This window comes from Gopherus evgoodei, chromosome 1 (assembly GCF_007399415.2).
Source record: "Gopherus evgoodei ecotype Sinaloan lineage chromosome 1, rGopEvg1_v1.p, whole genome shotgun sequence".
NCBI classification, from domain to species: domain Eukaryota; kingdom Metazoa; phylum Chordata; order Testudines; family Testudinidae; genus Gopherus; species Gopherus evgoodei.
In genome coordinates, this window is record NC_044322.1 from 57,284,676 (window position 1) to 57,312,119 (window position 27,444).

The window sequence follows — 27,444 nt, forward strand, 5'->3', positions numbered from 1 at the left end:
GACATAGATGAACATGATATGTTGGGCAAGAGTTAACACAGCTTTTGTAAAGGGAAATCATGCCTCACCTGGTTCTTTGAGAGGGTCAACAAACATGGACAAGAGTGATCCAGTGGGTATAGTGTACTTAGACTTTCAGAAAGCCTTTGACAAAGTCACTCACCAAAGGCTTTTAAGCAAAATAGGCAATTATGGGAAGAGAGAAAGTCCTCTCATCAATCAGTAACTGGTTAAAATATTGGACACAAGGGTAGGAATAAATGGTCAGTTTTCACAGTGGAGAGAGGTCAATAGTGGGGTCCTCCAAGGATCTGTACAGAGAGCAGCATTATACAAAATATTCATAAATGATCTGGGAAAAGGGATAAACAGGGAGATGGCGTAGTTTGCAGACAACACAAAATTACTCAAAATAGTTAAGTCCAAAGCTGATTACAAAGAGTTACAAAGGGATCTCACAAAACTGGGTGACTGGCAGATGAAATTCAGTGTTGATAAATGCAAAGTAATGCACATTGTAAGCCATAACCCCAACTATACATACAAAATGATGATATCTCAATTAGCTATTGGAACTCATGAAAGATCTTGGAGTCATTGTGGATAGTTCTCTGAAAACATTCCCTCAACATGCAGTAGCAGTCAAAAAGCTAATTGAATGTTAGGAACCATTAGGAAAGGAATAGATAATAAGATAGAAAATATCATAATGTCACTGTATAAATCCATGGTATGTCCACTCCTGGAACATTGCATGCAGTTCTGGTTGCCCCATCTCAAAAAAGATACATTAGAATTGGAAAAAGTACAGAGCAACAAAAATTATTAGGAATATAGAACAGCTTCAATATGAGGAGAGATTAAAAAGACTGTGTTCACCTTGGAAAAGAAACAAATAAAGTGGAATATGATAACAGTCGATCATAAATGGTGTGCAGAAAGTGAATGAGGAAGTGTTATTTACCCTTTCACAAAACACATGAACCAGAGGTCACCCAATTAAATTAATAGGCGTCAGCATTAAAAGCAAACATAAGGAGGTACTTCACACAATGCAGTTAACTTGTGGAACTGATTGCCAGGGGATGTTGTGAAGGCCAAGAGTATAACAGGGTTCAAAAAATTGTTAAATAAGTTCGTGGAGGATATGTCCATCCCTGGCTATTAGCCAAGATAGTCATGGATGCAGCCCCATACTCTGGGTATCCTAAAACTCTGACTGCAAGAAGCTGTAAGTGGACATCAAGGGATGGATTACTTAACAACTGCTCTGTTCTGTTATTTCCCTGTGAACCATCTGGCAGTGGCCACTGTCAGAAGGTCCAGTATGGCTATTCTTATGTTCTTAAGAGGGGACAAAGATAGAGCTAGCCCTGTAACAGTGACCTTGACCTCCTTGAAACCATAGCCTCTCATCATAATTGGATTAAATCAGAAGTTCCTTCTGAAGAAATAGATAATGTGAGTATTGTGTATGAGACTTCTGTATGTGATCTTAATAAGGGCCTGTCTGCACAATGTGTGATTTCAACAATAGGGGCTCTCACCATGTCCTTGACCAACACTTTTCCTCCCTGCAGCATCCTGTGACTTGATGTTGCTTTTTACTTGAGAGAGAGCTGCAGGCCAGTGGTTCCCAATCTTGCTTTCCTTGAGGTCAACAGGTAATCTCATATAGAAATCAAAAGGTGTAGGATCAGAGGTATGGCATTCTTAGGATTCAGAAAGAAAGGCACTTAAATGTTATATAAAGGACTTACGTTTAAGTGTGATGTACTTCAAGGGTTTCCCTATAATATGGAGATATACCTATCTCATTGAACTGAATCCAGTCCCCTGCCTTCACTAGCAGGACCAAGTACTGATTTTGCCCCAGATTCCTTAATGGCCCCTTCAAGGATTGAACTCACAAACCTGGGTTTAGTAGACCATTGCTCAAAGCATTGAGCTATCCCTCTTCCACAAGAAAGCCCACGCTTCCTAAATGAAATTCTTCTTTAAATGGAAAAGTAAGTCTACTACATGTTACAATAGCAAAAATCAAGGGTTAAAATTTCTAAAGGGCTGAACTCTGGCCTCTCTTTTTGCAGGTGTAATTTTTGCCTGCAAAATTTGAACTTGCAAAATGAACTGTGGGTGCCTGTCTCAATATTTGCACCTCGAACTATGCAATTTACTCTTTCAACTAGTTAGAGGCTTCATTGCTCTGATTTGTGCCTGCAATTCAATTCCAGATGCAAAGTGTATGTGCAAAATGAGAGGCTGACCTTCTGAATATTAGGCCCTAAATTACTCCCAGCTTCTCTTGCATTTAATTTCACATTTAGGATAAAATAGATATGGAACTCTGCTCATTACCATAATATATAATCATGGATAACTCACCCCTTTAGATCTCTGAATGAGCTGACATGTAGTCTTTCTGCATTCCAACGAAATGGCATCTCCATCATAATACAAGGAGAGGAAGGGAGAGATGAGTGGAGTAGCCAACCAAATCAGGAAAAGCAAGCTGCTAAATTGAGTGCTTTCTCATCTAATGCATTTAAGTCATTCTCAATAAAGCTTGCCAACGATCCCTGTCCTTTGTGCTGAAAGACTACAGCAGCATCCAGTTAGAATAATGTGCATCTCCTGAAATCCTAGTTTAGAAAGATGTTCATTCTAAACAACCGGGATCATGTTATGGCTTTTGAAAGGTGCCGTGGGATGTCAATGGCCTCACAGCTGCCCAGGGGGTGTCTCCAAAAATAATCTATCAGTCTAGAAAACTTAGCAAAGTGGCACAGGCAAAAAAACAAAAACAAAAAACAGCAACAAAAAAATCCTGATAATTCCCTTATTTTGATTTGTTTTTGAGACATTTTGGAAGCAATCTTTGAAATCTCAATGATATGTTGTAAAGAAGACCCAACTCCTGCAACACATACTCCGATGTGTAATCCTTACTCACACTAGTAGTTCTACTTGCCTCAACAAGACTGTTTGCCTGAGTAAGTATGAACCACTGACTGCAGGTATTAAATTGTATTTATTTCCAAGAAGAACCTGGTTTTCTTACTGACTTTAGTAGCTAGTGTCTGTGTCAGCTAGCAATATTCTGTATTTACAGCTTGGACAGAGCTAAAATTGCAGAAGCTGTCTGGCAAGATTGCGTGAGTGGCTTAGTCCTTTGCTCTCTTTCCCCATGGCTCATCAACTCCAATATTGGGGCAAATGAGGTGAGTGGAATCTAGAATAAGGGTTTTGCTCACGTGTTGTATTTTACATATCGTGTGTCATGCTGCTAGAAAGGCCAGGAAACTCAGGTCCTTTCAGTCTATGGGAGAAAGTGAGTTCTGGAGTCAAGGGCCCTCCATTGAACAGACCCCATCCACAGCTCCAGATATGCAAACCTAGGGACAATCAGATCAGGCACCCCAGCTGACAACAACTGCTGAGCACAGCCTTCTTTACTGTAGCGTTCTATTAATTTTAATAAATGGGCCCAGAGAATCAAAGGTGTTAACATGACCATGTCACTGCACAACAGTAACAGTTTTAAACCAGATTTGGGGTTCCAATTGCAGAGACTCAGCCTGCTTAGTACTATAGCAAACACCTTTAAAAATCCTTTTAACCTTTTATTAAAGATGCAGAAAGAGAAGGAAAACCAGTTAAAACATTTGAAATGTCAAGTATTAACTCAGGCTTCCATTTTAACAATATCTGTTGCCGTTAGCTGTACAATATTTTTAGAAGATACAAGCCCTTTTGACTGGTGTTTAGATGGTATTAAAGACGGTAATAACTCTCCTTTTTCAGTGGGGGCAGAAGAGAAAGAGTTAGTTGAGCTGGGCTGGAGCTGTTGTTGTTAAAGTCTCAGCCCACTTTCCTTAAAGACAAAACAACAAACACACAAAAGTGAAGACAAAAAGAACAGCAAAGAGAGAAAATGCAGTTTCTGTCTCTGGTGTTGACTCTGTCTACACTGCAGAGTTAGGTCGACGTAAGACAGCTTATGTCGGCCTAACTCTGTAAGAATCTACAGTGCAACGTTACTCCCGCCAATGTAAGTTGCCCATTACACCGACCTAATAACGTCACCTTTGCAAGAAGCACAGCAATTAAGTCGATGTAGTTAGGGCAATGCAGTGTCTGTGTAGACACTGTGTTACTCACATTGCCTGTTGGCTGTCAGCTCCCGCACGTAGCGGGGCTGACAGCTCAGGGCAAGGGGCTCCAGCTATGAGGGGATGACAGCTCAGGGGTGGGGCGGCTCCAGATGTGACCCCCTCCCCCTCCATGCATGGCTGACAGTTCCAGCTGTCAGCTCCAGGGCAGGGGTAGGTCCCAGCTGTGAGCCCTGTGTGCGGCTGACAGCTCAGGCTGTCAGCCCTCCCCCTTAAGTCGGTGCAAGCACTCGTAGTGTGGACACACACTACCAGCAGAAGGAGAATAGTGAACATGAACAGCAGCTGTAGGTTGACCTAACTTAGGTTGACTCAATTTTGTAGTGTAGACAAGGCCTTACTTGCAGCCTCCCTGCTGGAGAAATGCAGGCACAGCATCAGGCAGTTTAGGGCATTGCTTTGTGCTACCTTTCTGGTCACAGGCTTACAGCAGTGTTGCAAAATATATAGTCTTGGCTGGCTAGACCCGAGTTTGATTAGACAGAAGGCAAAAGGAGAAGAAAGAGAAGTGATAAGGTGGGGAAAGATAAGGGGACACATAGGGATGATGGTGACAGAAACCAAAGTTTCACATCCCAGGTGATGTTCAGGATTCAGCAGAGGATAGTGGAGAATTTTTATGCAGTCAGAACTGTTTTTTGTTTAGAAAATGTCAAAACAACTATTTGACTTTTCCTTTCAAAGCAATATTTCATTTAAAATGTAGCTACATCTTGTTGATTACTGATTACTCTCGCCCCTTGCTCCACCAATATGGCCACCAGGTGCCCGTTATCTACCGGGTAATGAGCGTTGGGGTAGGGCGGAGGTTCGATCACTGGATGCCCTGGGGGGGGTGTCAAGTCCCCACGGGTAGCGACGGAGAGCACGCAAGCAATCACTCTTAGTGTTTAAGAGTATAAGGGTTTATTAAATGAATCACAGATAATGATAAGGGAAAACACGATCAGTTACATCTGGGGCTTACAACACACTACCAAAGCAAATAATACAAATACTGCAATTACAAATAAAAGCTGGCCCTGGTATTTTTCTAAATCCCAATAGTTATCTAAATCATTCCAGGGGTTAGTAGGAGTAATATTGGTGCTATTAGTAATCATAAGTGCAGCAACTAATTTCCCTAAACAAATTGTGAGGCTCAACTGATCCCCCTTGCTTTTGAGATTTCCTGGTCAACGGGTTTCCCCTAGCAGGAGTCTCAGGGCGGCTAGAATCAGTCTTTGCCTCTTATCTATCAGTACAGAATACTTAACAGCTAATTATACTTACACATACAAACCACGAAAGTTTCATTACGGCCAGCAACCGGTTAGGCTTCAGGAAACGCGTGAGCCGAGAGAGCGTCCAAGGTGATCAGGCCTGGATACGGTTTCGACAGGAATTCGGGGGCTCTCTGCCCGTCCCCGGGAGGGGACCGGCAATATATAGTAAATTTGTCGTCATAGTTTGTGATAAGCCAATTGAGGGGTTGCGAGTGACATATGCCCATACAAGGGAGGCAGACGGGCTTTAACATCTTTACTCAGGAAGCAACCGTCGCGAGGGGAACTGTGTCTCTTCAGGCTGGCTAACCACAAGGCTGCTTTTCCTGTTGCAAGTTCTGCTTTCAGAGCAGCTATATGACAGTTCTGAGGGCTGGGGGAAAAATCCGTTGGGGGGTGGAGGCCGGAGCACCCGTAGTCTGGCCCTGGGGCCCCACTTGGGGGTCAAACACATCTGTTTAAAAAACAAATTTAACACGGTTAAAAAAAAACCACCCAAAACCATAAAAAACCCAAATGTATTTCAAATCAAACAAATTGTTTGGTTCAAAATTATTTTTCTTAAAATGTGTGTGTGTGGAAACTGAAAAGCGACAGTTTTGGTTTGACTCAAAAAAGACTTTTTTTTTCAATTCAACCTCAGAACCAAAAACTCAGTTATTTGCTCAACTCTAATCCTGAATTCTAACCCAATTATGAAAATGACTTTTATGTGTCCTGGGGCAAATCATTTAACCCTTTTTATGCCTCAGTTTCCTCATCTGCAAAATCGGGACAATATTTGTTAGGAATAGTTCATTAATATTTTCAAAGCATTGTACAAACATTAGGAGCTAAATACACCATCTAGATTTACTCTATAATTACTGGGGATCAGAATCTAAAACACAGTGTGACATACACTCTTTTGGACCAACAATTATACCCTATAATGCACACACTTAGTCCTGAAATTGGCCTATTTCAAGTGGTGCTGGTTTGCACAAAGGGCACAGATTTCAAAAAGGGCATGTTCACTATGATTTAAGAGGTTTATATTGAATAGCAGAGCATGGCAAAATTGTAGGAAAGTCTGATGATAGCTGAAAGAGCTAACAGCTGAAAGAGTCAAAATTCCTTTCCTGGATTGCTCCATCACAGCTATGGATTGCCTTTCAGGCCTTGTCTATACTACAGAGTTTTGTCAACAAAACTGTGGAGGTGTATAAACTACAATGTCACTTTTGGTGACAAAATAAAACCACCCCCATGGGAGACATAAGGCATTTTGAGCAAAACTTTGGTTGACAAAGTACCAGTGTAGACACCGCGCTTGATTTTATTGCTTTAATTGGCCTCCCAGAGGTGCCCCACGATGCCCATCCTGACTGCTCTGGTCAGCAGTTTGAATTCCACTGCCCCGCAGCCAGATAAACAACCATCCGCCCCTCCCATTTTAAAGCCTCAGGAATTTTAAAAATTCCATTTCCTGTGTGCTGGGTGTGGAGAGGTCTCGTCACATCTTACCAGGTGACCACGGTGGCTTCATGCAGCAAATGCTCTCACGCTTAGACCGCTGCGGATCTGCTGGATCTGCTGAGTATTGGGGAGAGGAGGCTGTGCAGTCCCAGTGGCACTTGAGCCATAGGAATTTGGATACCTACGGGCAGGTTTCTCGAGGCTTGTGTGAAAAGGGCTATAATTGGAACATGCTGCAGCGCAGAGCGAAGATAAAGGAGCTGAAGCAGGTGTACCATAAGGGAAGGGAGACAAACTTGGTGCTGCGCCCAAGACTTGCCGGTTCTATAAGAAGCTGGATGCTATCCTCATTGGAGACCCCACTTCCACTGCCAAGAGCCCTGTGGATACTTCGGTGGTCCTGGAAGCAGCAGAAAGACGACCTGACCCAGAGGACAAAGTCATTGATGAAGAGGTGGAGTTAGATGACGATGTTGAGTCCACAGCTGGGTCGCCCGGTGAGGCAGGCAGCCAGGAACTCTTCACCACTCCAAAGGTACCTAGCCAGTCTCAGCAGTTACTCTCCAGTGAGCAAAAAGCAGTAGAGGGGACACCTGGTAAGTGGCTGTGGTTTGTGTAGTGCGGAGTTGGGTTCAGGGTATAGAAATGTATAGGACTGGCTGTGTTTCTGTGTATCAGACATTTCTCTGTGCAGTTAATCAGTACGGTGGAACAGGGTGTTGATGCACGCTGAAATCACATGGGAATCCTCCAGAGAGATCTTTAGGAAACGTTCCTCTGCCGAAGGTTCCTTAGCAGAACTGCTTTGTTCCTCCCACCATTGTAGGAAACTTTCCCGTGCCACTCAGCAATCACTTGTGCAGGGACTAAAGCAGCACACAGGCGAGCAGCATAAGGACCAGAGTGGAATGCACAAGTGTGTAGTAGATGTGCCCTGGCTTCCCTGCTTACCCTTAGCAGTGAGAGATCTGCTGCAATGACCCTCGACTGTGGAAAAGTGTGGGTAAATTTTAGAATTTTTTCCCTAGTCAGCAGTACTGTAACCCTTACAGCATGCTCTTTTCCACATGTAGAGCACCCCCACCCCCCCGAAGCCAACACTCACTATGCTTTGGATGTTCACCAAGATGTGCGCTTGCCAAGGGTCAGTGAGAAAGTGATGTTATGCTACCAGAAGTGTATTTTACTGAAATGTTTCAATGCTGTGCGTGAACTTAACAATCATGCTTCTGTACATTGTTTCTTGTGCTTCTGCAGATGTGATCTTGAGAGACACCGTACATGCACTGGAAGAGTGTCTCTGTCAGATAAAAAAGTGCCCAAGCAAAGAAGACATGTTCTGGGAGGTACTGGAGTTCTCCAGTGCAGAGAAAAGGGAACGTAGAAAGTGGAGAAAAGCCAAAAGGCAGGACAGAAAAGAAAATCAGAAGTTCATTAAGGATGCTACTGTGCAGATGATTAAAGTCATGGAGGAGCAAACGCAGATGCTGAAGTCCTTAATAATGCTGCAGACTGAGCAGATGCATGCCCTCCCTCCCCTGAAGCACATTCAGAACTCTTTTCTGTGCCCCCCTTCCTCAAACTCCAAACGCACATTCCTTTCCATTTTCCGGAAGTTCTCGGTTTCCTGTTCACTCCACCCGTCTTTGACAACTTTCAAAATGATAGCTGGCCCCACACACAGTTGTGAAAGTCTGCTCTTCCCTGGTATCTCCTTTCCCACCAAGCATGTTTGTGTGTGTGTGTGTGTGTTGTTTTTTCTGAAATAAAAGTAACATTTTTGAACGATAACTAATCTTCATTTGTGTCCTACAAATTGAGATAGCAGGCACTACCAAGACAGGCAGTTTAATCATTTGCTAACTGGAATTTAAGGCCCTGAATGTCATCATTATTTCCCAGGAAAACTACATGTACTGTAACATTGCAGCACCAATCACAGAGATATACATTACTGGTTCTCATTTTCAAAGTGTTGCCTCAAAGCATCCTTGATTCAAATTGCCCCCCTCTGGGCTCCTGTAATATCCCTGATATCTGGCTGCTCAAAAGGAGCAGCCAGATGGTCTACCTCAGCATTCCACCTCTAAGCAAACCTTTCACCTTTAGCTTCGCAAAGATTATGCAACATACAACACACAACTATGGCCATGGGTATATCACCCTCATTGAGGTCTAACCTGCCATAAAGGCATCACCAGCGCACCTTTAATCTTCCAAAGGCACATTCCATGGTTGTTGAACCGCTACTTACTGCTGTCCAGGTGTCCCGTGTAAGGATTCATGAGCCATGGTTGTAAGGGGAATGCCAGGTCTCCCAGGATCACTATGGGCATTTCAACATCCCTCACTGTAATCTTCTGGTCTGGAAAGAAAGTCCCTGCTTGCAGCTTTCTATACAGACCGGTGTTCCTGAAGATGCATGTGTCATGCACCTTCCTAGACCACTCCGCATTAATGTCAGTGAAATGCCCATAGTGATCCACAAGCACCTGCAACATCATGGAGAAGTACCCCTTCCTATTGATGTACTCCATCGCAAGGTGGTCTGATGCCAAAATTGGAATGTGTGCGCCATCTATCACCCCTCACAGTTAGGGAAACCTAATTCTGCAAAGCCATCCGCTATTTCATGCACATTTCCCAGGCATGGTCCTCCATCACAGGATGCAATTAATTGCCCTGCAGATTTGTATTAATGCAGCCCAATGGTTGACTTCCCAACTTGAAACTGATTCATGACCGACCAGTAGCAGTCTGGAGCCGCAAGCTTCCACACTGCGATTGCTACACACTTCTCTACTGATAGAGCAGCTCTCATTCTGTTACCCTTGAGCCACAGTGCTGGATCGAGCTCCACACACTGTTCAAGGAAGGTGGCTTTCCACTTCCAAAAGTTCTGTTGCCACTCCTAGTCATCTCAAACCTGCATGACAATGCAATCCCACCATTCAGTGCTTGTTTCCTGAGCCCAAAAGCGACTTGTGCAGCTGTTCAGTGACTGCAAAAAGCAATCTAAAGTTGCGCCTATCCATATCACACACCAGGTCAGGCAACTGGGTGTCTTGTTCATTTAGGAACTTGGTGATTTACTGCACTGCCATTCACAATGTGCTAATGACAGTTATCAGAGCACAAGAGAGCAGTGCAGGATCCATCCCTCCAGATGCTGGGATGCACAGCAAACAAGGGCCATTGAAATACATTGCAAAAGAAAGACAGAAGCCCATGGAATGCTGGGACAGAAAACAATGCATCAAGGGTCACTGAGCCTGGTCCCAAGATGCGCTGTGATCTGCTCTACCTTCCCACAACACCTAGTGGCAGAAGGTGTCAAGCTGCATTGTGGGATAGGTACAATCGATGATAGTGCCCCAACTGAGGATGCACTCTGAAGACAGAGGGAGCGAATGTGAACATGCAATACCAATTTTTATTATAGTGCTTTTTGAGTGTCAACATAACTTTTGCTGACAAAACTCTGTAGTGCAAACAAGGCCTTACTGTGGGCTAGGAGAAATGTCCCAATGTAGGATGTAGCCCTTGGTAATATCTCTTCTACATTGTATTGGGAACTAAAATAGTACCACTAGATCTTCCCTCATGACATTAAAGTAAATTTAAGAGCTTGTTTCTGATTTCTGTTTCTGATGTAAATTCAGAGTAACTCCACTAAATCAGCATAAATGAAATCCAGTCTAGCCCAGATGAGCTCCTTTGTCAAATGCTCATTTGTGGTGCCCATGAACTCCTTTGTTATTTAAAATTAAGACAAGAATAGCTTTGGGTTACGAGTACTTGAACCTTTTTTCTTCTCCAAGAGTAGTTTAGGAAACACAACTTGTTCTCATCATTTTATTCCTGATCTCTGTAATCTTTTACAATTTTGGCAGTGGAAAGCAAAATAGACCAGAAAAAGATTACTATTCAGAAATAAGCTGTTGAAATAAAATGCCATTAAGCAAAAAAGCTTGCAGATAATTTAGTGCTGACCTCCTCATCAGCTGAAGGGCTTTTTTTATTTTTAAGTGAATTCATGAACTATAATTATTGATCTGTGACAGCAATCAGAGAACGCATTTTGTGCTATACAAACAGCAAAGCCACAAATGGAATCATTGCCTGTCTTAAAAAATCAGAAAGCTTTTTGTTCAAAATAAATATTATAGCCTTCTTGCTATTTTAAGAATTTGTTCCACACTTTGTACTTTAACAATCTAATACCACCCCCCTTTCACTATTTGTGGTATATTCACATCTGCCACAACAATGTAGTTTTTGAAAATGTCTTACCTGACTTTTAACAGATGGATGTTAATGGGATATTTATTTACAGAATAAAATTAAATCAAAGCTGAATCTTAATGTGTAATTTACATAATCAGCTTTGTTCTGAGCTGATGAGCTGTTTTCCCCAACACTTGGGACCCTTCAGTCACAGCTGCATCAAAGAAACAGCCACTGAGAATGGAGATTAAACAATTTCCTAAAGCTAGAAGTCTTGATGAGAATCTATTATTCCATATTAGAATCCCATAATTTCTCCAGACACTGCCACAGGATCAAAGATGTATGTTAGAGCTCTGGCATAGCCCAGAATCAAAAGAAAGAGATGTTCAATTTGCATTTTGAAAACATTTCTGTCATTTATAATGTTGTAAAAATGGATAGTTCTGAGTGTTTGCATTATAACATCTTTGCCCCAACACCAAAACCTCCACCCCCTATTAACCCAGAGGCATGGAAGCTTTAAAAGAGCAAACATGAATATGTTTGCAATTATTTTGACAGGTTTGGTTACGATATTTAGGCATATACAAACATGCAGCCCAATCTGTTACCATTGAAGTCAGAGGGAATTTTGTGATTGCTTTCAATGGGAGCAAGATCAGACCAATAGGTCTGAATATGGAATGGGTTTCACACAGGCATATCTATAATCCCACAGGTATAGTGGAAGAAATGAGTATATGCAACTTCTATAAACATTTAGAACCAGATTTTTATCTAAATGTGTGGTAACTTCATTAGCTACAGTACGGTTATTCTGAATTTGCACTAGAGTATCTGATATCAGAATCATCAGCCTGTCTGAGGCACACTGAATGCTTGAAGTTCTGGTAAGTTATCTACTAGGGTGGGAAGGATGGTCTACTGGGGTGGGCCTTGGCTTAATCACCATTGAGTCTCAATTCCCCATCTGTAAAATAAGGTTAGTACTTCCCTTCCTCGCAGGGGTTTTGAGAGGCTAAATATTTTAAAGATTGTCAGGTGCTCAAATGCTATGGTAATGGGGCACACATAAGTAGATAGACATCTGTTTAAAACGGTCTCTCTATGTAAATTTTTATACAAATAATTCATAGTTAAGAATTCCTGACTCACCTTCTCTGCATTTCTCTGGACATTACCTATGTATGAGAATAATATCATGAATACCATGGAATAGGGAAGTCTGCTTTAGAACCAGAATCTCACAGACAGAGGAAAGTTACTAGTTACACCCCGCAGTTCAGCAAGGTACTTACGCACATGCATAGCTTTACGATTATTATGCATAGCTTTATGCATTGAGTCCACTGAACTCAATGGGACTATTCACGTGCTCAAGTATCTTATGGGTGGCTCAGATTCTGAGAGCCCCTACAATGGAAGGAGATAGTGAATAGTGACCTAACAACAGAATTTATTTCATATGGCCTGATCCTGCTCCCACTGAAATTAATGACAAAACTCTCAGTTACTTAAAAGAGAGCAGAAGCAGGCCGGTCTAAAGGGAGGGCCAAAGAGCCTTGAACATACTTTTAGCTGTCATTTCCCCTCTGCTGTGAGGCAGCTGGAAAGAAGATGTATGTGTGTTTTCAGGGAGATGCATAAAAAGACGATCTGAGTAACATCTGAATGAAGAATCCATAGCAGACCATCCTATAAGAACACGAAACTCAGGACTCATACCTAGCCCTGCTATTGTCAATAATCTAGTTTACAAAAAGTTAGCCTTTCAAACAGCTAAGAGAGTGATGGTGACCTACTGTCTCCTGGCTTTCCAAAAGTGTTACACAAGATGAACAGTGGAAAAAATAAGGTGCTAATCAGCTACAATATGAACAGGCAAACAGATATATTTTCTCTCTGTAAAGAGTAAATTGCACAGATAAGTATCATATCAGCACACTTCAGAAAAGGACAGCTATTATATCAGCTTCCAGGAACATTCAAATCAATAAGCAACTTAGGCACCATTAAAATGAAAAAAAATAAAAATACCCACAATTTTCCCCAAGCCTGCTTTAGTCTTATCAATGAGCTGTTCCTACAAATATCTGTCTTTACGTGGACCGTTACATCATTCTTCCATTCACATGATTAGCAAACTAAAGGCATTGCAGCTCCTGCATTCTCCTCAGCCTTCCCTACCTTATGGTAAACAAGAAGGGAGACAAGATGGAGCCCTGAGGAACACATGTTAGCACCACTAGGTGAAGAACAATTGTTTAGCATCACTAGCTGTGAACATTCACCATGGCAGGAATGGGTGCCATCCAAGAGTTGCCTCACCCACTCCTGTAAGTCAGCAAAACCACACAATTAACAAAATTGACTACAGCTGATTGACTTACTGACATGAACACTGATCTTTGTCCATCAGCAGGAAGAGACACTCTGTTAAATGTCTGTCAAGGTGTAACGATGTGGTTCTGGCGAGACCCAATTGAGAGTGCCAATTCAAAACACATTGCTTAAAACAGGGCAGTTACAGCCCAAGGCTGGGGCTTTTCCACCTCTAAGGCAAACCAAACCAGCCAGACAAAGAGGACTTTGGTCTCACCCCGCTGGCTAACCACAAGTCACACAAGCAATTCCCTTAGACACTCCAGTTTCACCACCGGTGCCACTCATTATGGGAGGAAATGGTTATGAAAACCAATACTCCAGTAAAAGAAAGAAGGTTCTCTTGATCCCAAAGGACCAAGCCCCAGACCCAGGTCAATATACAAATCTGATTTTACCCACAAATCACACTGTTGCCAATCCTTTAGAATCTAAAATCTAAAGGTTTATTCATAAAGGAAAAAAGATATAGATGAGAGCAAGAATTGGTTAAATGGAATCAATTACATACAATAATGGCAAAGTCTTGGTTCAGGCTTGTAGCAGAGATAGAATAAACTGCAGTTTCAAATCAAGTCTCTGGAGTACATCCACAGCTGGGATGGGTCATTCAGTCCTTTGTGTAGAGCTTCCGTTTGTAGCAAAGTCCCTCCAGAGGTAAGCAGGACTGAAGACCAGATGGAGATGAGGCATCAGCCTTTTATAATCTTTTCCAGGTGTAAGAACACCTCTTTGTTCTTACTGTGGACAATTACAGCCAAATGGAGTCTGGAGTCACATGGGCAAGTCCCTGCATACTTTGCTGAGTTACAAGGCATATCTGCCTTCTGTCAATGGGTCAATTGTATAGTTTATGGTTCTTAACGGGCCCTCAAGCAGGCTAGACAAAGCTGACACCAACTTGCCAGGGATGTCACCCAGAAGCATAGCATAAGTTTGAAATACAGACAGTATAGAGCTAATATGCATAACTTCAACTACAAAAATGATATATACATACAGAGAGCATAATCATAACCAGCCACCCATAACCTTGTCTTAGACACCTCATTTGACCCCCTTTATACAAGATTTGGTGCCACTACAGGACCTTGGTTGCAATCATGTTCTATATGGTCCCAGTTCAAGTCAATAATGTGACACCAGGTTTTTACCTTGATAGCTGAGGATCAAAGGGTCTTGAGACATCTTGGTACTTGGGGAGCTAGTGCACCACAAACTTCTCTGTAATCTTAACCAAAGAGAGAAGAATAGTCACTGAACAATAGTTATTCAGACTGTCAGAAGCAAGCACTGGTTCCGAGAGCAAAGGCTGCACAACAGCTTCCTTAAAACAAGCTGCCCTCCCTCTTCCCCTGAGTCCCGCCCCACCCGCACCTATTTTCAAAATACACAAATGATTTCCACCAGCAATGGACACAGTCATTCCCGACAGGCCTTCATCAGCCAAGCAGGACACAGAGCCAAAGAACTGGTCATGGGATGAAAGGGTTCAACACCTCTAATACCTCCTGTAGTAAGAGGAGGCCCTGAGATATAAACCTTGGTATCAGAGGCCAGGTATGAGGCCTAAGGCCTGAACTAAAGTAATGATCAAGACTTTGCTAACATAAAGCAAAGTTAAGCTGTGAGCCAGAGGCAGGCCCTGCTCACAGAAGCTGGCAAGGAAAGGGCTGATGCTGCAAGAAGATACGTACCTAAAAGGTACTGAACACTAGAGATCAGAACATTCACATACTTGTACATTCACACAGATAACTGTCCCTGCCTGCAGGTATATGGGATCTTGGGGAGCAATTACCACACAGGTGGGGTGCAAAATAAACTTTATTAAGAAAATGCAAAAACAGGGAAAATTTAATAGTGAGGGGTATGGGGTTTGTTAAGGTAGGCAATTGGGGAGGGAGTTCTTTTAGTATAGTATAGGGGGTTTCAATAGTGGGGTACAATACAGTTGGTAACCAACTAACACTGAAGTATAAATGTAAGAGGTAGCTAACAATTTCTAGGTAAAGGGTGTGTCACAGCAGCATATAACCAACTAACAGTTATGGGTAAAATGTGTTAAATAACCAACAACTCTAGGTAAAAATGTGTCACAGTGGTGTAAATATAAAATGTGAGGTGTGTGAGAGAGAAAAAGGGTAACCAATGGGGTTTTATGCTAGACTTCAGTAATACAATTGAGGTTTGGCAGCAGTAGGAGCGGGGTGAACACGTGGGGGAAGGGATTAAAAGAGGGAGAGAGAGAGAGAAAGGCAGTGGTAGAGGAATGAGGTTAGGTGATGGGGGAAGAGGAGCACGTGGTGGAGCAGAAACCAAAGATAGAGGCGCTACAGAGGGAGATTTAAGCTCAGGGAGACACAGAGAGCAGACAGGCTGCAAGTTTAAACAGCAGAGAGACTGCAATGAGTGACTGGGGAGCTTGGGGGGGGGATTGGGGCAGTGGGAAGACAAATTCAAATAGTAAAAACCTTATCTATCCCCTAACTTAATCAAACTTATATAAAATGACAAGCAGCTACAGAATACAACCAGGCAATGATTTTCTAAACTTATCTTAACCAACAATTAGGCAACACAACAAATATCACAGAAACTTACAAGCTCTACAATCTTAACAAACTATGACTTATTAAATTTAAAAAAAAAAACAAGACCTATGGTGCACCTTATGCTATGGGGAGGTTACAGAGGGCAGAGCGGTATGTATCCAGGACCCAGCTCCCAAGGAAGCCAAGGGATGGTGGCTACAGCGGTGGATACAGCTGAAAGCAGAGAGCCCCAAGGCAAAGCCCACAGGAGCAGAGCTTAGCAGTGGCAAAGAGCCCTGTAGTTTAAGAGAGGTTTTAAGACACAGACCAAGGTTTAGCTTGAGTCTGTGTGCTGGGAAAACAGAGCCAGCAGCTAAAATAATAAAATAAAAATATAGAAAGTTTTACAGAGGGATTCTTACCAGTCCCCAAGGCAGCAGCAAAGGCAGAAGCAGCAGCAACATCAGAAGAGGCAAGGAGGGTTCGGTACAGTCTCAATAATCAGGAGATCTCTCAGGTAGCAATTCGTTCTTCGTGGGGGGGGGGGTTCAAAAACGGGGGTACGCTCAAAAATAAAACGAGAGCGGAGAAAGGACCCCCCAGAACCCCTGGCTGATCAGACCAGGCAGCAATGCAGGAACCTTTCTGAGGTGTGTTTCAAAAATGTCTGGTTTTAAAGGCAAACTTGGGCAGTTTCCCACCAGTAATCCTGATAGGCTTCCTCTGTCACAGGGGAGCGGGCACAGGGGAAAAACTGAAGGTAAGCCCAGAGACATGCCTGGACATAGTTCTGTGCAATACGTGACTCAAGAGCACATGAGACTATGACTCATGCCCAGGATCTTAAAACCACAATAGGCCTTGCAGCTCTGGACATTGCCTACCCTACACCAAGCCCAGGTTCAACGAGGTGATAACAGGACTAACCCTTTGAAAAGGGCAGTGGTCCCACTTAGCATGCAGCACAAGTGGCCATCCCTTTGAGAAGGGCAATGGCTCTTGTTAAACAACTTAAGGGGCCCTCCCTTTGAGAAGGGCAGTGGCCCTGGTAAACAACTTAACAGCCAGGGAAGGGCGGCCACAGGAGAACAGAAAACAAAATGGAGTCTGGGGAAACAAAATGGAATAGGGGAATAGCTGTAACGGACAATAACAAGGAACAGACTGACCCATCCCAATGACAGGGGCAAAAGGGTAATATGATGGATAGAGTTGTTTTGTTCAAGCCACGAGGCACTTTCTCGTAGTATGCCCTGAGCTAGAGTAAAAATCTACAGGGAACTGCCATTGTGTCCATACGACAATGGGCTCAGCTCAGTCAGTGGCGGGACTTTCCACTGCCCCCTCGGCTGGACAAAGACACTGCCCCAAGGATGCATTCTTATACACAGGTACAAACAAGTTATACATCACTCCTGACGTATTGAGGTGCAACCCTTCTACATAGCAAGGTACAACCCCTCTACATAGTAAGGTGCCGCCTCTCACCTTGTACATGTTGGTTTGAACAAAACAACTCTATCCATCATATTACCCTTTTGCCCTTGTCATTGGGTTGGGTCAGCCTGTTCCTTGTTATCTGTGTGGAATGTACAAGTATGTGAATGTTCTGATCTCTAGTGTTCAGTACCTTTTAAGTACGTATCTTCTTGCAGCATCAGCCCTTTCCTTGCCAGCTTCTGTGAGCAGGGCCTGCCTCTGGCTCACAGCTTAACTTTGCTTTATGTTAGCAAAGTCTTTTCCATTACTTTAGTTCAGGCCTTAGGCCTCATACCAGGCCTCTGATACCAAAATTTATATCTCATGGCCTCCTCTTACTACACCTCCATGTAATGGACCAGGGTATAAGCAGTCTAGCCTAGCAGTCACAGCTGGGCTGAAGCCCACAAGTCAAGGAGGGCCTTGAGGCAGTAGTCAGTAAGCAGGAATTGGAGTAATCACTAGAGCCAGGATCACTAAGCAAGAGTCAGACTCAGGTCAAGGTCAGAGAGCAGAGAAGTAGTTACCAGGCTGGAATCAAGAGGCAAGGGTCAGAGTCAGACTGGGGTCACAGACTGGAGATCAGAAAGCAAGGTGCAGTCTGGAGTCACAGCAGGCCAGAAATCTGTGTTGTTGCCAAGACAACTTCGTGGGGTAGCCTCCTGGGTGAAATAATGTGGCTGTCACTCTGGACCCTTCAGGTGGTACTTCCTGCAGTGCCTAATCTCCTTAGATACAACTCTGCATGGGCTCAGGCTGGTGATGTGGGAATGTCAGTTGTCTCAGGTTCTAGTTCCATGGATCTTTACACTCAGAGCATTGCCAACCTAAACTACCATTTTTCCCTCCTGGTCCTGCCCTGCATCAATGAGTACTGACATTCCTGCCTGAATCCACTGTAAAGCAAAGGAATAACCTTTTTTCACAATGGAGGAACTTGACTCAGCCACAGAATGAAGTTAGATTAGATCAACCAAGCTGTTCACCACAAAAAACAAATCCACTGCCTGAGATTTATTACGTAAGGTAACAAGCTGACCTGCAATCTCCCGCTCCTTGTGTTAAGTTTCCTTGCATTTCAGAATCTGATAAAGAAATCCTTCCACTCAAGTCTTTCCATGGACTTATCAAACTAAAAATCTTATGGATATCTGAACTTCAGCATTTTCTTTTCCTTCTGTTTGTTCTGTTTCAGAATGAGTCAGTTTCTGACACCTTGGTGTGAGACACATATATGAGAAACTGGTAAAGAATCACAGAAAAAGAGTCATTTTTTTTCTAACACTGAACAAAGAACTTTATAAAAATATGAAAAAAAATATTAACTTTAAAACTTCTCTGTCTCCGCTTCACTCTAGAGCTTCTGCCTTCAACCTTCCCCAGCCCCCGCTGTGACCTGGCTTCCTGCTAGAGTTTTAAAAAACATTATTCATACTCAGAGACACCAAAATATAAATAATAAAGAAAGAAATAAGGCGCGAGAGAAAGAACGAGCAAGCAGAGAGTGAGTGTCTCTGAGGAGACATAGACATAAACATGATCCTCAGTGTGCAAATGAGGTGTTTAGCTACATGCTCCCCTTTTTAGATATGCTACTGTCACTAGGCAGGAGCAACCTGGTGGCTCATCCTCATTAAAACTGGATGATTTCCCAGTCCCTCCCCTCACTTTTTACCTGGCAATTATATGTGTAAAACTGCATACAGGATTTGGCTCTGCAAAATGCAGGTATCTTCAACCATGAGGTAATTTTCCTCTCAACATTTAGATGTCCTAAAAGAGAAAGCTGATGCTCTATCCTTAGTACTTTGAAATAAACAGTTATTACTGGTATTTGGCCAGGTGTTATCTGAGCAGAATATGAGGTGAAAGATCATTCATCCTTTCAGTAATTTGATGGTTAATCATTTAGAGACTTATAAACTGTAGTGACAAGATGTTTCTCAGGCCACCCTGCAAGATGTAACTCTTGCTGTGACCTTTCCTTTTCTCTATAATGACGCTACCTTCAATTACATTGCAGAAACCCTCTTGCTGCTGTCTTGTTAGATTATCTAAAGGTTTCAATGTTCTGTCTGAAAGATTTTGCCAAATTGCTGTGCATCACAGGAGTCCGAGAGAGAGAGAGAAATACATTTCCAGGTTTTCTAGTCATGCCAGTTGTGAGACTAGGTCCAGTTTTCAAACATGGAGGTTTTGTTTGGATGCCCAAATCCTGTATGTCAATAACTCAAATTGGCAATTGGATACATAAAATGGGCATTTACACACCAAAGTGCTAGTTTGAGATGTGGGATTTGAAATCCAGCTAAACATATTCTGAAGACTTGGGGTGAAGGAGTTCACACTCCTTGTGGCTGTTCTAGGGCTCAGCTCTTGGCAGGTCTGGCACCCTTTTCTATCAGTTACTCAAACTGTGACCCCTCTCTTTCGCTTCATAATTCAGGGTGTTTCCTCTTTGTGACTCAACCATATTGTTAGTTCACTCTATAGTCCTCCCCTTCAGGGGTTACAAAGTCTCTCTGGACCAGCTCTCTGGTAGGATCTCCAGTGCTCCTATGCCATTTCCCAGTGGCTGCCAGGGGAACCAAGGCCTGTCCTCTACACTAGGCTCAAGCCCACAGACCCTATAACAAGCAGCCAAGGTCTGCACAGGCCTACCCCTTGCTGCTGTTTCCTTGGGCTTCTTCCTACCTAGCCCTCTCGGGCTTCCTTTCCCCACAACTCCTCTGGGGTTGACCTTTCTTCCAGGGCTAGAATCCCAGGGCTTATTCTCCCTCTTAGGTTTTCTCCTCCTGTCCTCTCTGGTCTCAGAGAGAGACTACAGACACTCCCCCTGCAGCCCCTTTCTGCAGCAAACTTCCTGGCTTTATAATCCCCGCCCCTCAGGGACTTCTGCAGCTGGCAGGTGTGATGGACCCCAGGGCTGCCTGATCTTAGGCAGCGCTGGAGCCAGCAGCACCCCCCTCCAACAACAGTGGTGGTCCTGGATCATCCCCCTCACCAGCTGTGGTAGAAGTCCCGGGCCACCCCCCACCAACAGCAGCAGCGCAGTCCCAAGCTGCCCCTCGACAGCAGCAGCTGCCACGATCCCAGGCTGACAGGGCTGCTTCCTGCCAGTAGCAGCTGCAGCTGCTGCAGTTCTGGGCTGGCAGGGCAGTCCCTTGTCAGCAACAATGGTGGCAGTCCCATGCCATCCTCCCAATCCATCCCCAGCACCAGCCGGACTCCCAGAGCCCCAAGAAAGAATGGGCACCTTGAAGCCCCCATCTTGATCACCAGCGGGCACCCTGGAACCCTCCACCCCCAGTACCAGCAGGTGCCCCAGAGGGTCTCGCTACCATACCAGCCGGTGCCCCAGAACTTCCCCTTCAGAACAGCAGCTGCATCCCCGAAGTCCTGCAGAACACCAAAGACTTCGGAGTATATAGTACAAGTCATGGACAGGTGACTGGGCCGTGAATTTTTGTTTATTGCCTGTGACCTGATCATGACTTTTACTAAAAATACTCATGACTAAATCTTAGCCTTAATGATAAGAGATAGAAATGGCATCCTTGTCATTACAATTGTCATGGCACTTCTCACAAGAAAAGGAATATTAGGTGTGAAGGCTAATTGTATTCCGAATACCTAGATCTCTCTTGCCTCTGTTTGTATATGGGAAGAGGCGGAGAAGAATGACTGAAACTTTTCTGCAAACATATAATTGAATTCTGAATAATTTTTGACTTTATGCATTTGCCAGTCTTTTCTTCACTTCTCCACAAATGTGCGAGTTTTCTGATTTTTTGTTGTTGTTGCATAATTTGCTTAAATGTGATGCCTAGCTTGTACACAATGAACAGCTCAGTCAGCTTTAGATATAGATCTTCTTCACTTCTTGTCCTGAACTATTAGGATAGTTTGAGAGCCCTTCTCCTCTTGCTCCTCACAGAAGATTGCATCAGAGACAAGGTTCATTTACCATATCAGTTCTTATAAAACTTTTTCCTCTAAAGAATCATATCATCCTGATATACTTTGGATATAGCACTGTTAGTCATTCAGGAACAGAATTATCCATTATCTGTACCTGCTGCTTTTAAAATGTCTAACTTTAGTAGCTGCTGTTTAACATCCTCCCAAGATACTAATGGACTGAAAAGAGTGTTATCATCATTATATATTAAGACTATAACATCTATTTTTTCCTAAAAACAGAACAGAAATATTTATTGGATACTTGTGCCTTTTCTGCATTATTTATAATTCTGCCACTTCCATTAAGTAATGAACCAATATCATTGTCAGGATTCTTTTTGCTCCTAATACACTTTAAAAATGCCTTCTGGTTGTCCTTAAATCTGCACTTGTCCTTAAATCTGCTTGCCACTGATTTCTCCTAGCGTCCCTTTGCTTCCCTTATCAATATTTTATCATTCCTAGGTTCTGATATATATTCATTACTATCATCGTCCTTTTTTTTCATTTTTTTAGCTGCCTTTCCTTCCCCTCTAAACCAGATTTTTTATTTTTTTTTTTATCAGTACAAACTACTTCCTTGATTATGAGATTGTGACTTTTGGGGTATCTAGAAAAGTGTTGTTAAACAATTCTCAATTATAATTCACATTTTTCTGATTAATTTTTTCCTCCCAGCTGATTTGGCTCATAATTGTTTTATATATATATATTTACTGGTTTTGACTTTATTCTGTTAGAATATTATAAATATGATCAAGTCATAATCACTTGTACCTATGTTACCATTAATTTTTAGTTCTGTGACCCATTCTTCAATCAATCAAGATGAGGTCTTAGATAGAATTCCTTTGTGTTGGATGGAACTTGAGTTAGGAAATCATCATCTATAATATATAGAAATTCTTGGAAGGGCCCTGATTTTCAGAAAGTGTTGAGCAGTCATCTTCTATAAAACAAGACTCTTTAAGGCATCTCATGTTAGACACCCAGAATCATAAGCCACGTTTAGGCCTTATTATTTATCCTTAGAATTACAGTTTTTTTTAAAAAAAATCACTTGGTTAGTAATCCTATGATCTCCTAAGAGTTAAAATCTATCAATCCTTAGCGAATGAAATTTTTGCTTATGTGAGGCTAGGAAATATGGCTGACACAGCAACTCCATGACACACACCAATAGGCATGTTATCACAGGAGGAAACAAGAAGATAAAATAAAGCAATACATGCAAGTCTCAGAATAAAGCAATATTCCCCCAATCTGTTTTTTTCTGAATCTCCACCAGGACTTTATTAGAAATGAGGAGACAGCTTTTTCATCAAATGCGATCTAGCAAGTCTTTAGCACCAAGCTGCACATTTCTTCTTGCTGATACTCATTTACCAGCACCTGTCTGGCTTCCTCATCTCATTACACTGCACAGGAGAAAAGGCATTGAGCTCCTTTTGCAGTATTTCCATCCTGGTCATAATCTCTGACACTGTGCCTTTCACTACAGTTAGCTGCAGTTTCAACTTATTGTTCTCTTCCCAGAAGACTTTGTTCTCTTCCTGAAGAACCTGGATTGCCTTTTTCTCTTCCAGAAGAGTCTGGTTCTCTTTTAGCAGGGCCTGGAGGGTTTGGTTTAGCTTTTGGACAGCCTGGAGAACCACATTTTCCTCCTGGATGCCTGGGGCAGCCTTATTCTCCTCCTGAACTGGGACAGCTTTGCTTTCTTCCCAGATGTCCTGGACAGAATTACTCTTTTTCTGGAGGGCTGAGCCAGCTTTGCTCTCCTCTTGGATTGGGTTGGCTTTGCTGTCCTCCTGTAAGGCAGGGACATCATCCTTGCTCTCCTCGATTGGAGTGGCTTTGGTCTCCTTCTGGAAGACTGGGACAGCTTGGGTCTCCTCCCGGAGTACCTGTAAAGCCATATTCTTTTCGCGAACAACCTGAAGGGCCTTGTTCTCTTGGCTGACCTGAAAGCCTATGTTCCTTTCTCGGAAGATGGGGAAGGGCTTGTTCTCCTGGAGAACCTGCTGGAGGGTCTCATCATAAATGACCTGGATAGCTTTGTTCTGTGTCCGGAGGCACTGGAGAGTTTTGTTCTCCTCCCGGAGGGCCTTGTTTTCAATCCGGAGGGCCTTGTTCTCTTCCCAGAGTGCTTTGTTCTCCTCCCAGAGAGTCCAGGCATTCTGCATCTTCTTGTTGTAATGTTTCTGTTGGGAAGCAAAAGGTGGCTGATTATAGGTCTCACTCACCCATTTGCCATCTACAAAGACAAATGTCTCATCACTTAGCTTGACCCGTGGGGGAATGTGATCCATATCTGGTTCTACCCGTTGCATCTGGTGATTCATCAGATCAAAAGTAAACGTGGGCTGACTTAGCGAAGTGAAGAAGTCTGCGTGAAAAGATTTTCTTCAATAATTATATAGTAGACTGTTTTCCTTAGCAAGGAGTAGATAGAACGAGGTCTGTGGAAAGGCTCAGTCAGGACTGCTGGAATATGGAATATAAATAAACAAGATTAGTTACGAAGTTCAAAGACAGAACTGAACTCAATTGACAAGAAATAAGTGAATTCTCAAAGTCTGTTCATTGATCAGCCTCTATCAGAATGGGTGTGTTGTCTGAAAACAATTTTTCAGACACTGGCAAAACTAACACTACTATATCTACCAGCTTTTTTGTGCACAATACAGCTTCATCCTGAGCATAGTTAAGGGGCTAAAAGACAAGTCTCTAGCTCCTTATGCTATTTCATCCCCAGCCTATTCACAAGCAAATGCGTTATCAGATGTTATAGGTTTAGGTCCAATTTTCAAAAGTACCTTAGCGGGTTAGATGTCTGACTTCTATTGATATCGGTGGGAGTCAGGCACCTAACTTGCTCAGTGGGCTTTTCAAAAGCAGCTGTCTGCATTTTTATGCACCTAAATACCTTTGAAAATTCAGTCCTTGGTGCAGAAATTACTAGGTGAATTTCTGTGGCCTGTATTATGCAGGAGGTGAGACTGAATAAAAAAAATGTATAAATCTCTGAAGATTTAGAGCACAGAATGATACAACATGCACACACAAAATGACAAAAAAACGAACAAAAAACACAGCACTGAACCACAGCACTGGCTTCTGGTTTTTCATAGATGATCCTCTTGCATGTTCTGCCACCATCTCAAAAATAGTCATTCTAAAAAAGAATTCCTTATGTTTCCTTCCGATCCCTCTTCATTCTGTTCCTTTGTCTGGATCCATTGGCAGTGCTACCGGTCTTCCTGTCCCCCAGACTTACAGTTTCGGTATTATATTTGACTCTTTAGCTTCCCCTCTCCCCAATTCTTGTTTTTTGCTAATAAGTCCTATTGCTTCTTTCTTTTTCACATAACCAAAACCCGTTTCCTTACTGCTCCCACTGCTTGACCACAACTTAAGCACAGAAACTTCAGACAGTCTTCTCCACCTCTTACTTTTCCTCCTTCACTTGGATCAAATTTTGCTGCTCATGTCACCTTCCTCTTGCAACCCTCCTTGTATCCATCAGCTGGCTTCCTGTCAGTTACTGCATCCAATTCAGCCTATTCAGCTCATGTGCAGGACCCTTGTCTGCCTCTAAGGTGCTACGAACACTTTTGGCAAAAGATACTTAACTATATTAATAAACTCTTTCTCCTCACCTTCAAACCCATATAATATCTCACCTCCCCACACCTCTGTCCTCATTTTCAACTTTGACTCCTCCATCTGTGCACTCTTCCCAGTCTGCTCAGTCCTTCTCTTCTACTCTCCTTTGCATCTTCTAGCAGGTTGTCTCATGTGTTGCCAGACAGCTTCTCTCTTGATTCCTTCAAATTCCTCTGTGAAACCCACTTCTTCTAGGGACACTCCCTACCTTCTTCTAGTCTCCAAAACCTCAGCACCTCCTCCTGAGGAACTTTTCATCTTATCTTATAAGCCATTTGGAGCAGGGAACATCTCTGTGTATGTTTGTAAGCAACATATGGAGCAAGGACTCACCCAGTCTGGCTTAAGGCCCATCTGCTGTATCAGTTTACCTTCCATTTCACAAGTGGAGCTCTGTATTAACGCAGATTTCACAAAGCACTCTGGCCAAGATTTTCAAAAGTGAAAGCCTAGAATTAGGTGTTTAGCTCCATATTTAGGCATCAGATATATAAATGGCCTCATTTTCAGAACTGCTCTACTCTCACAAATGCCATCAAAGTCAATAGGAGCTAGGGCTGCTCGGCACCTCTGAAATCCTGGCTCATTTCTATTTCAGTGCCTGCATGTGGATTCAGGACCTAATGTTAAGCATCCAAGTTTGAAAATGTTGGCCCTGGCTGTGTCCCTTTCCAGGAAGTTTCTAAAAATCACACCTACCGCACTGAGTTCTCTTTGCAATCCAGAAAAAGAAAATATGCTCATTTCTAGCTTTTCAGTGGTCCATACTGCTGCTTCCAGTGGGAATTGAGATCAGCAAAATTACTCCTCCAGCAGCAATACAAACTTGGCATAATTTTTGAGAAAGAGCCCAGAGCGTGTCACCCTGGTCAAACCTGAGCTGTGGGACTAGTCATGTCTGGGTATTGCCAAGAAAATTCCCAGCACAACTTTTCATCATTTTGACTTATGTCTGGGAAGAGTGAGTTAACCCACTTTTTATGGAGAGGTGTTATTGTAGGCTTTAAAAACTGTACTTCAGCTAATTCTGACATAATTCTACTAGGCTTTACATTGTTGTTAACTGAAGCAATATAACTGCTCGTGATACTGTCTGGGAATCAAAAGATCATAATAATTTAGCTTCTTTCACATAATCTCTGTTAACTCTTTCCCCTCCCCCCCACTTGTTTCTCCTTCACTAAGACTATTTACAATTACCTCATAAATTACTGGAGTTCCTTTGACTTCTGAGGCTGCACCCTCTTTTTTCCAATAAGTTCCTGAATCTATTACTAATTCATGTCTTTTCTATATATTACTTAATTTTCTTAACTTTGTACACGCCTCGATTTTCTTACTTAACCTCTTGTGTGCCTCAGCTAAGAGTTGAGTCTCTGCTTTTTGTCTAACTGATCATTTAATAAGAATGCAGTGATCTCAATATCAGAGAGCAAAGATGGGGTCATTGATTCATGGCTAATTATCTCTAGTGTAGCATAAACACGTTATCAAAGTCCAGGGTGGATTCTCCATCTCTGACCATTTTTAAATCATGATCAGATCTTTTTCTAAAAGATCTGATCTAGGAATTATTTGGGGTAAATTCTATGGCCTGTATTATACAGGAGGGCATCTTAGATTACAATGATCCATCCTGGCCTTGGAATCTAAGAATCTGCTATATATACTAAGCCTCCAAGTCAAATTCACTGTTATTCTCTCTGTCTCTCTCTGTGTCATTGATTGAGATTTGAAAAGAGATTGACATTTTCCAATCAGTGATATCCAATCAGTAACTCCATGGAAATCAAGGTAAAACTGGAGTAACACAGTGGTAAATCAGTCCTATGTAAAATGAGATTTGAAAAGAGATTGACAGAGAAGAGATTGAACAGAAAAATGAGTAATGACCAAAAAAAGAGATTGACCAGAGTAATGTCAAGTGATGAACCACACCCATCTTTTCTCTCTTGCAGAGGCCTTTTAATTTCTCTTAATCTCAGTTATTATTTTCATTTAGGTCTAGATTAAACAATCCTGTAAGCAGTTTGGGGGTACAGTTTGCATGAGCAAAGCTATCTAAAATCAAGTTGAATAGTATTCTTCAGTAGTAGTAGGTACATCTGCTCACCTCTGTTTAAAAGATAATAAGTTTAGCAATGTCCTGTTTCTTTTCTCTTTATCTTCTCCAAACACACAGTTGGTTTATAACTATAGTGCATCCAATGCTGAGGCCCAATGCCAGAAGCTGCCTCAGCCTCTCCCTCCTCAAAACTGATTTTCAACATGGCCAGAGACAGGACCATGGTTTTC

General features: G+C 42.6%; 1 protein-coding gene across 1 annotated transcript; it reads right to left on the reverse strand.

Moving 5' to 3' along the window:
• Positions 1 to 22,865: 22,865 nt before the first annotated feature.
• CBY2 (chibby family member 2) lies at positions 22,866 to 23,825 on the reverse strand. The gene has a single exon (XM_030551209.1). It carries the CDS (start codon positions 23,823 to 23,825, stop codon positions 22,866 to 22,868), a length of 960 nt encoding a protein of 319 aa, XP_030407069.1.
• Positions 23,826 to 27,444: the final 3,619 nt, after the last annotated feature.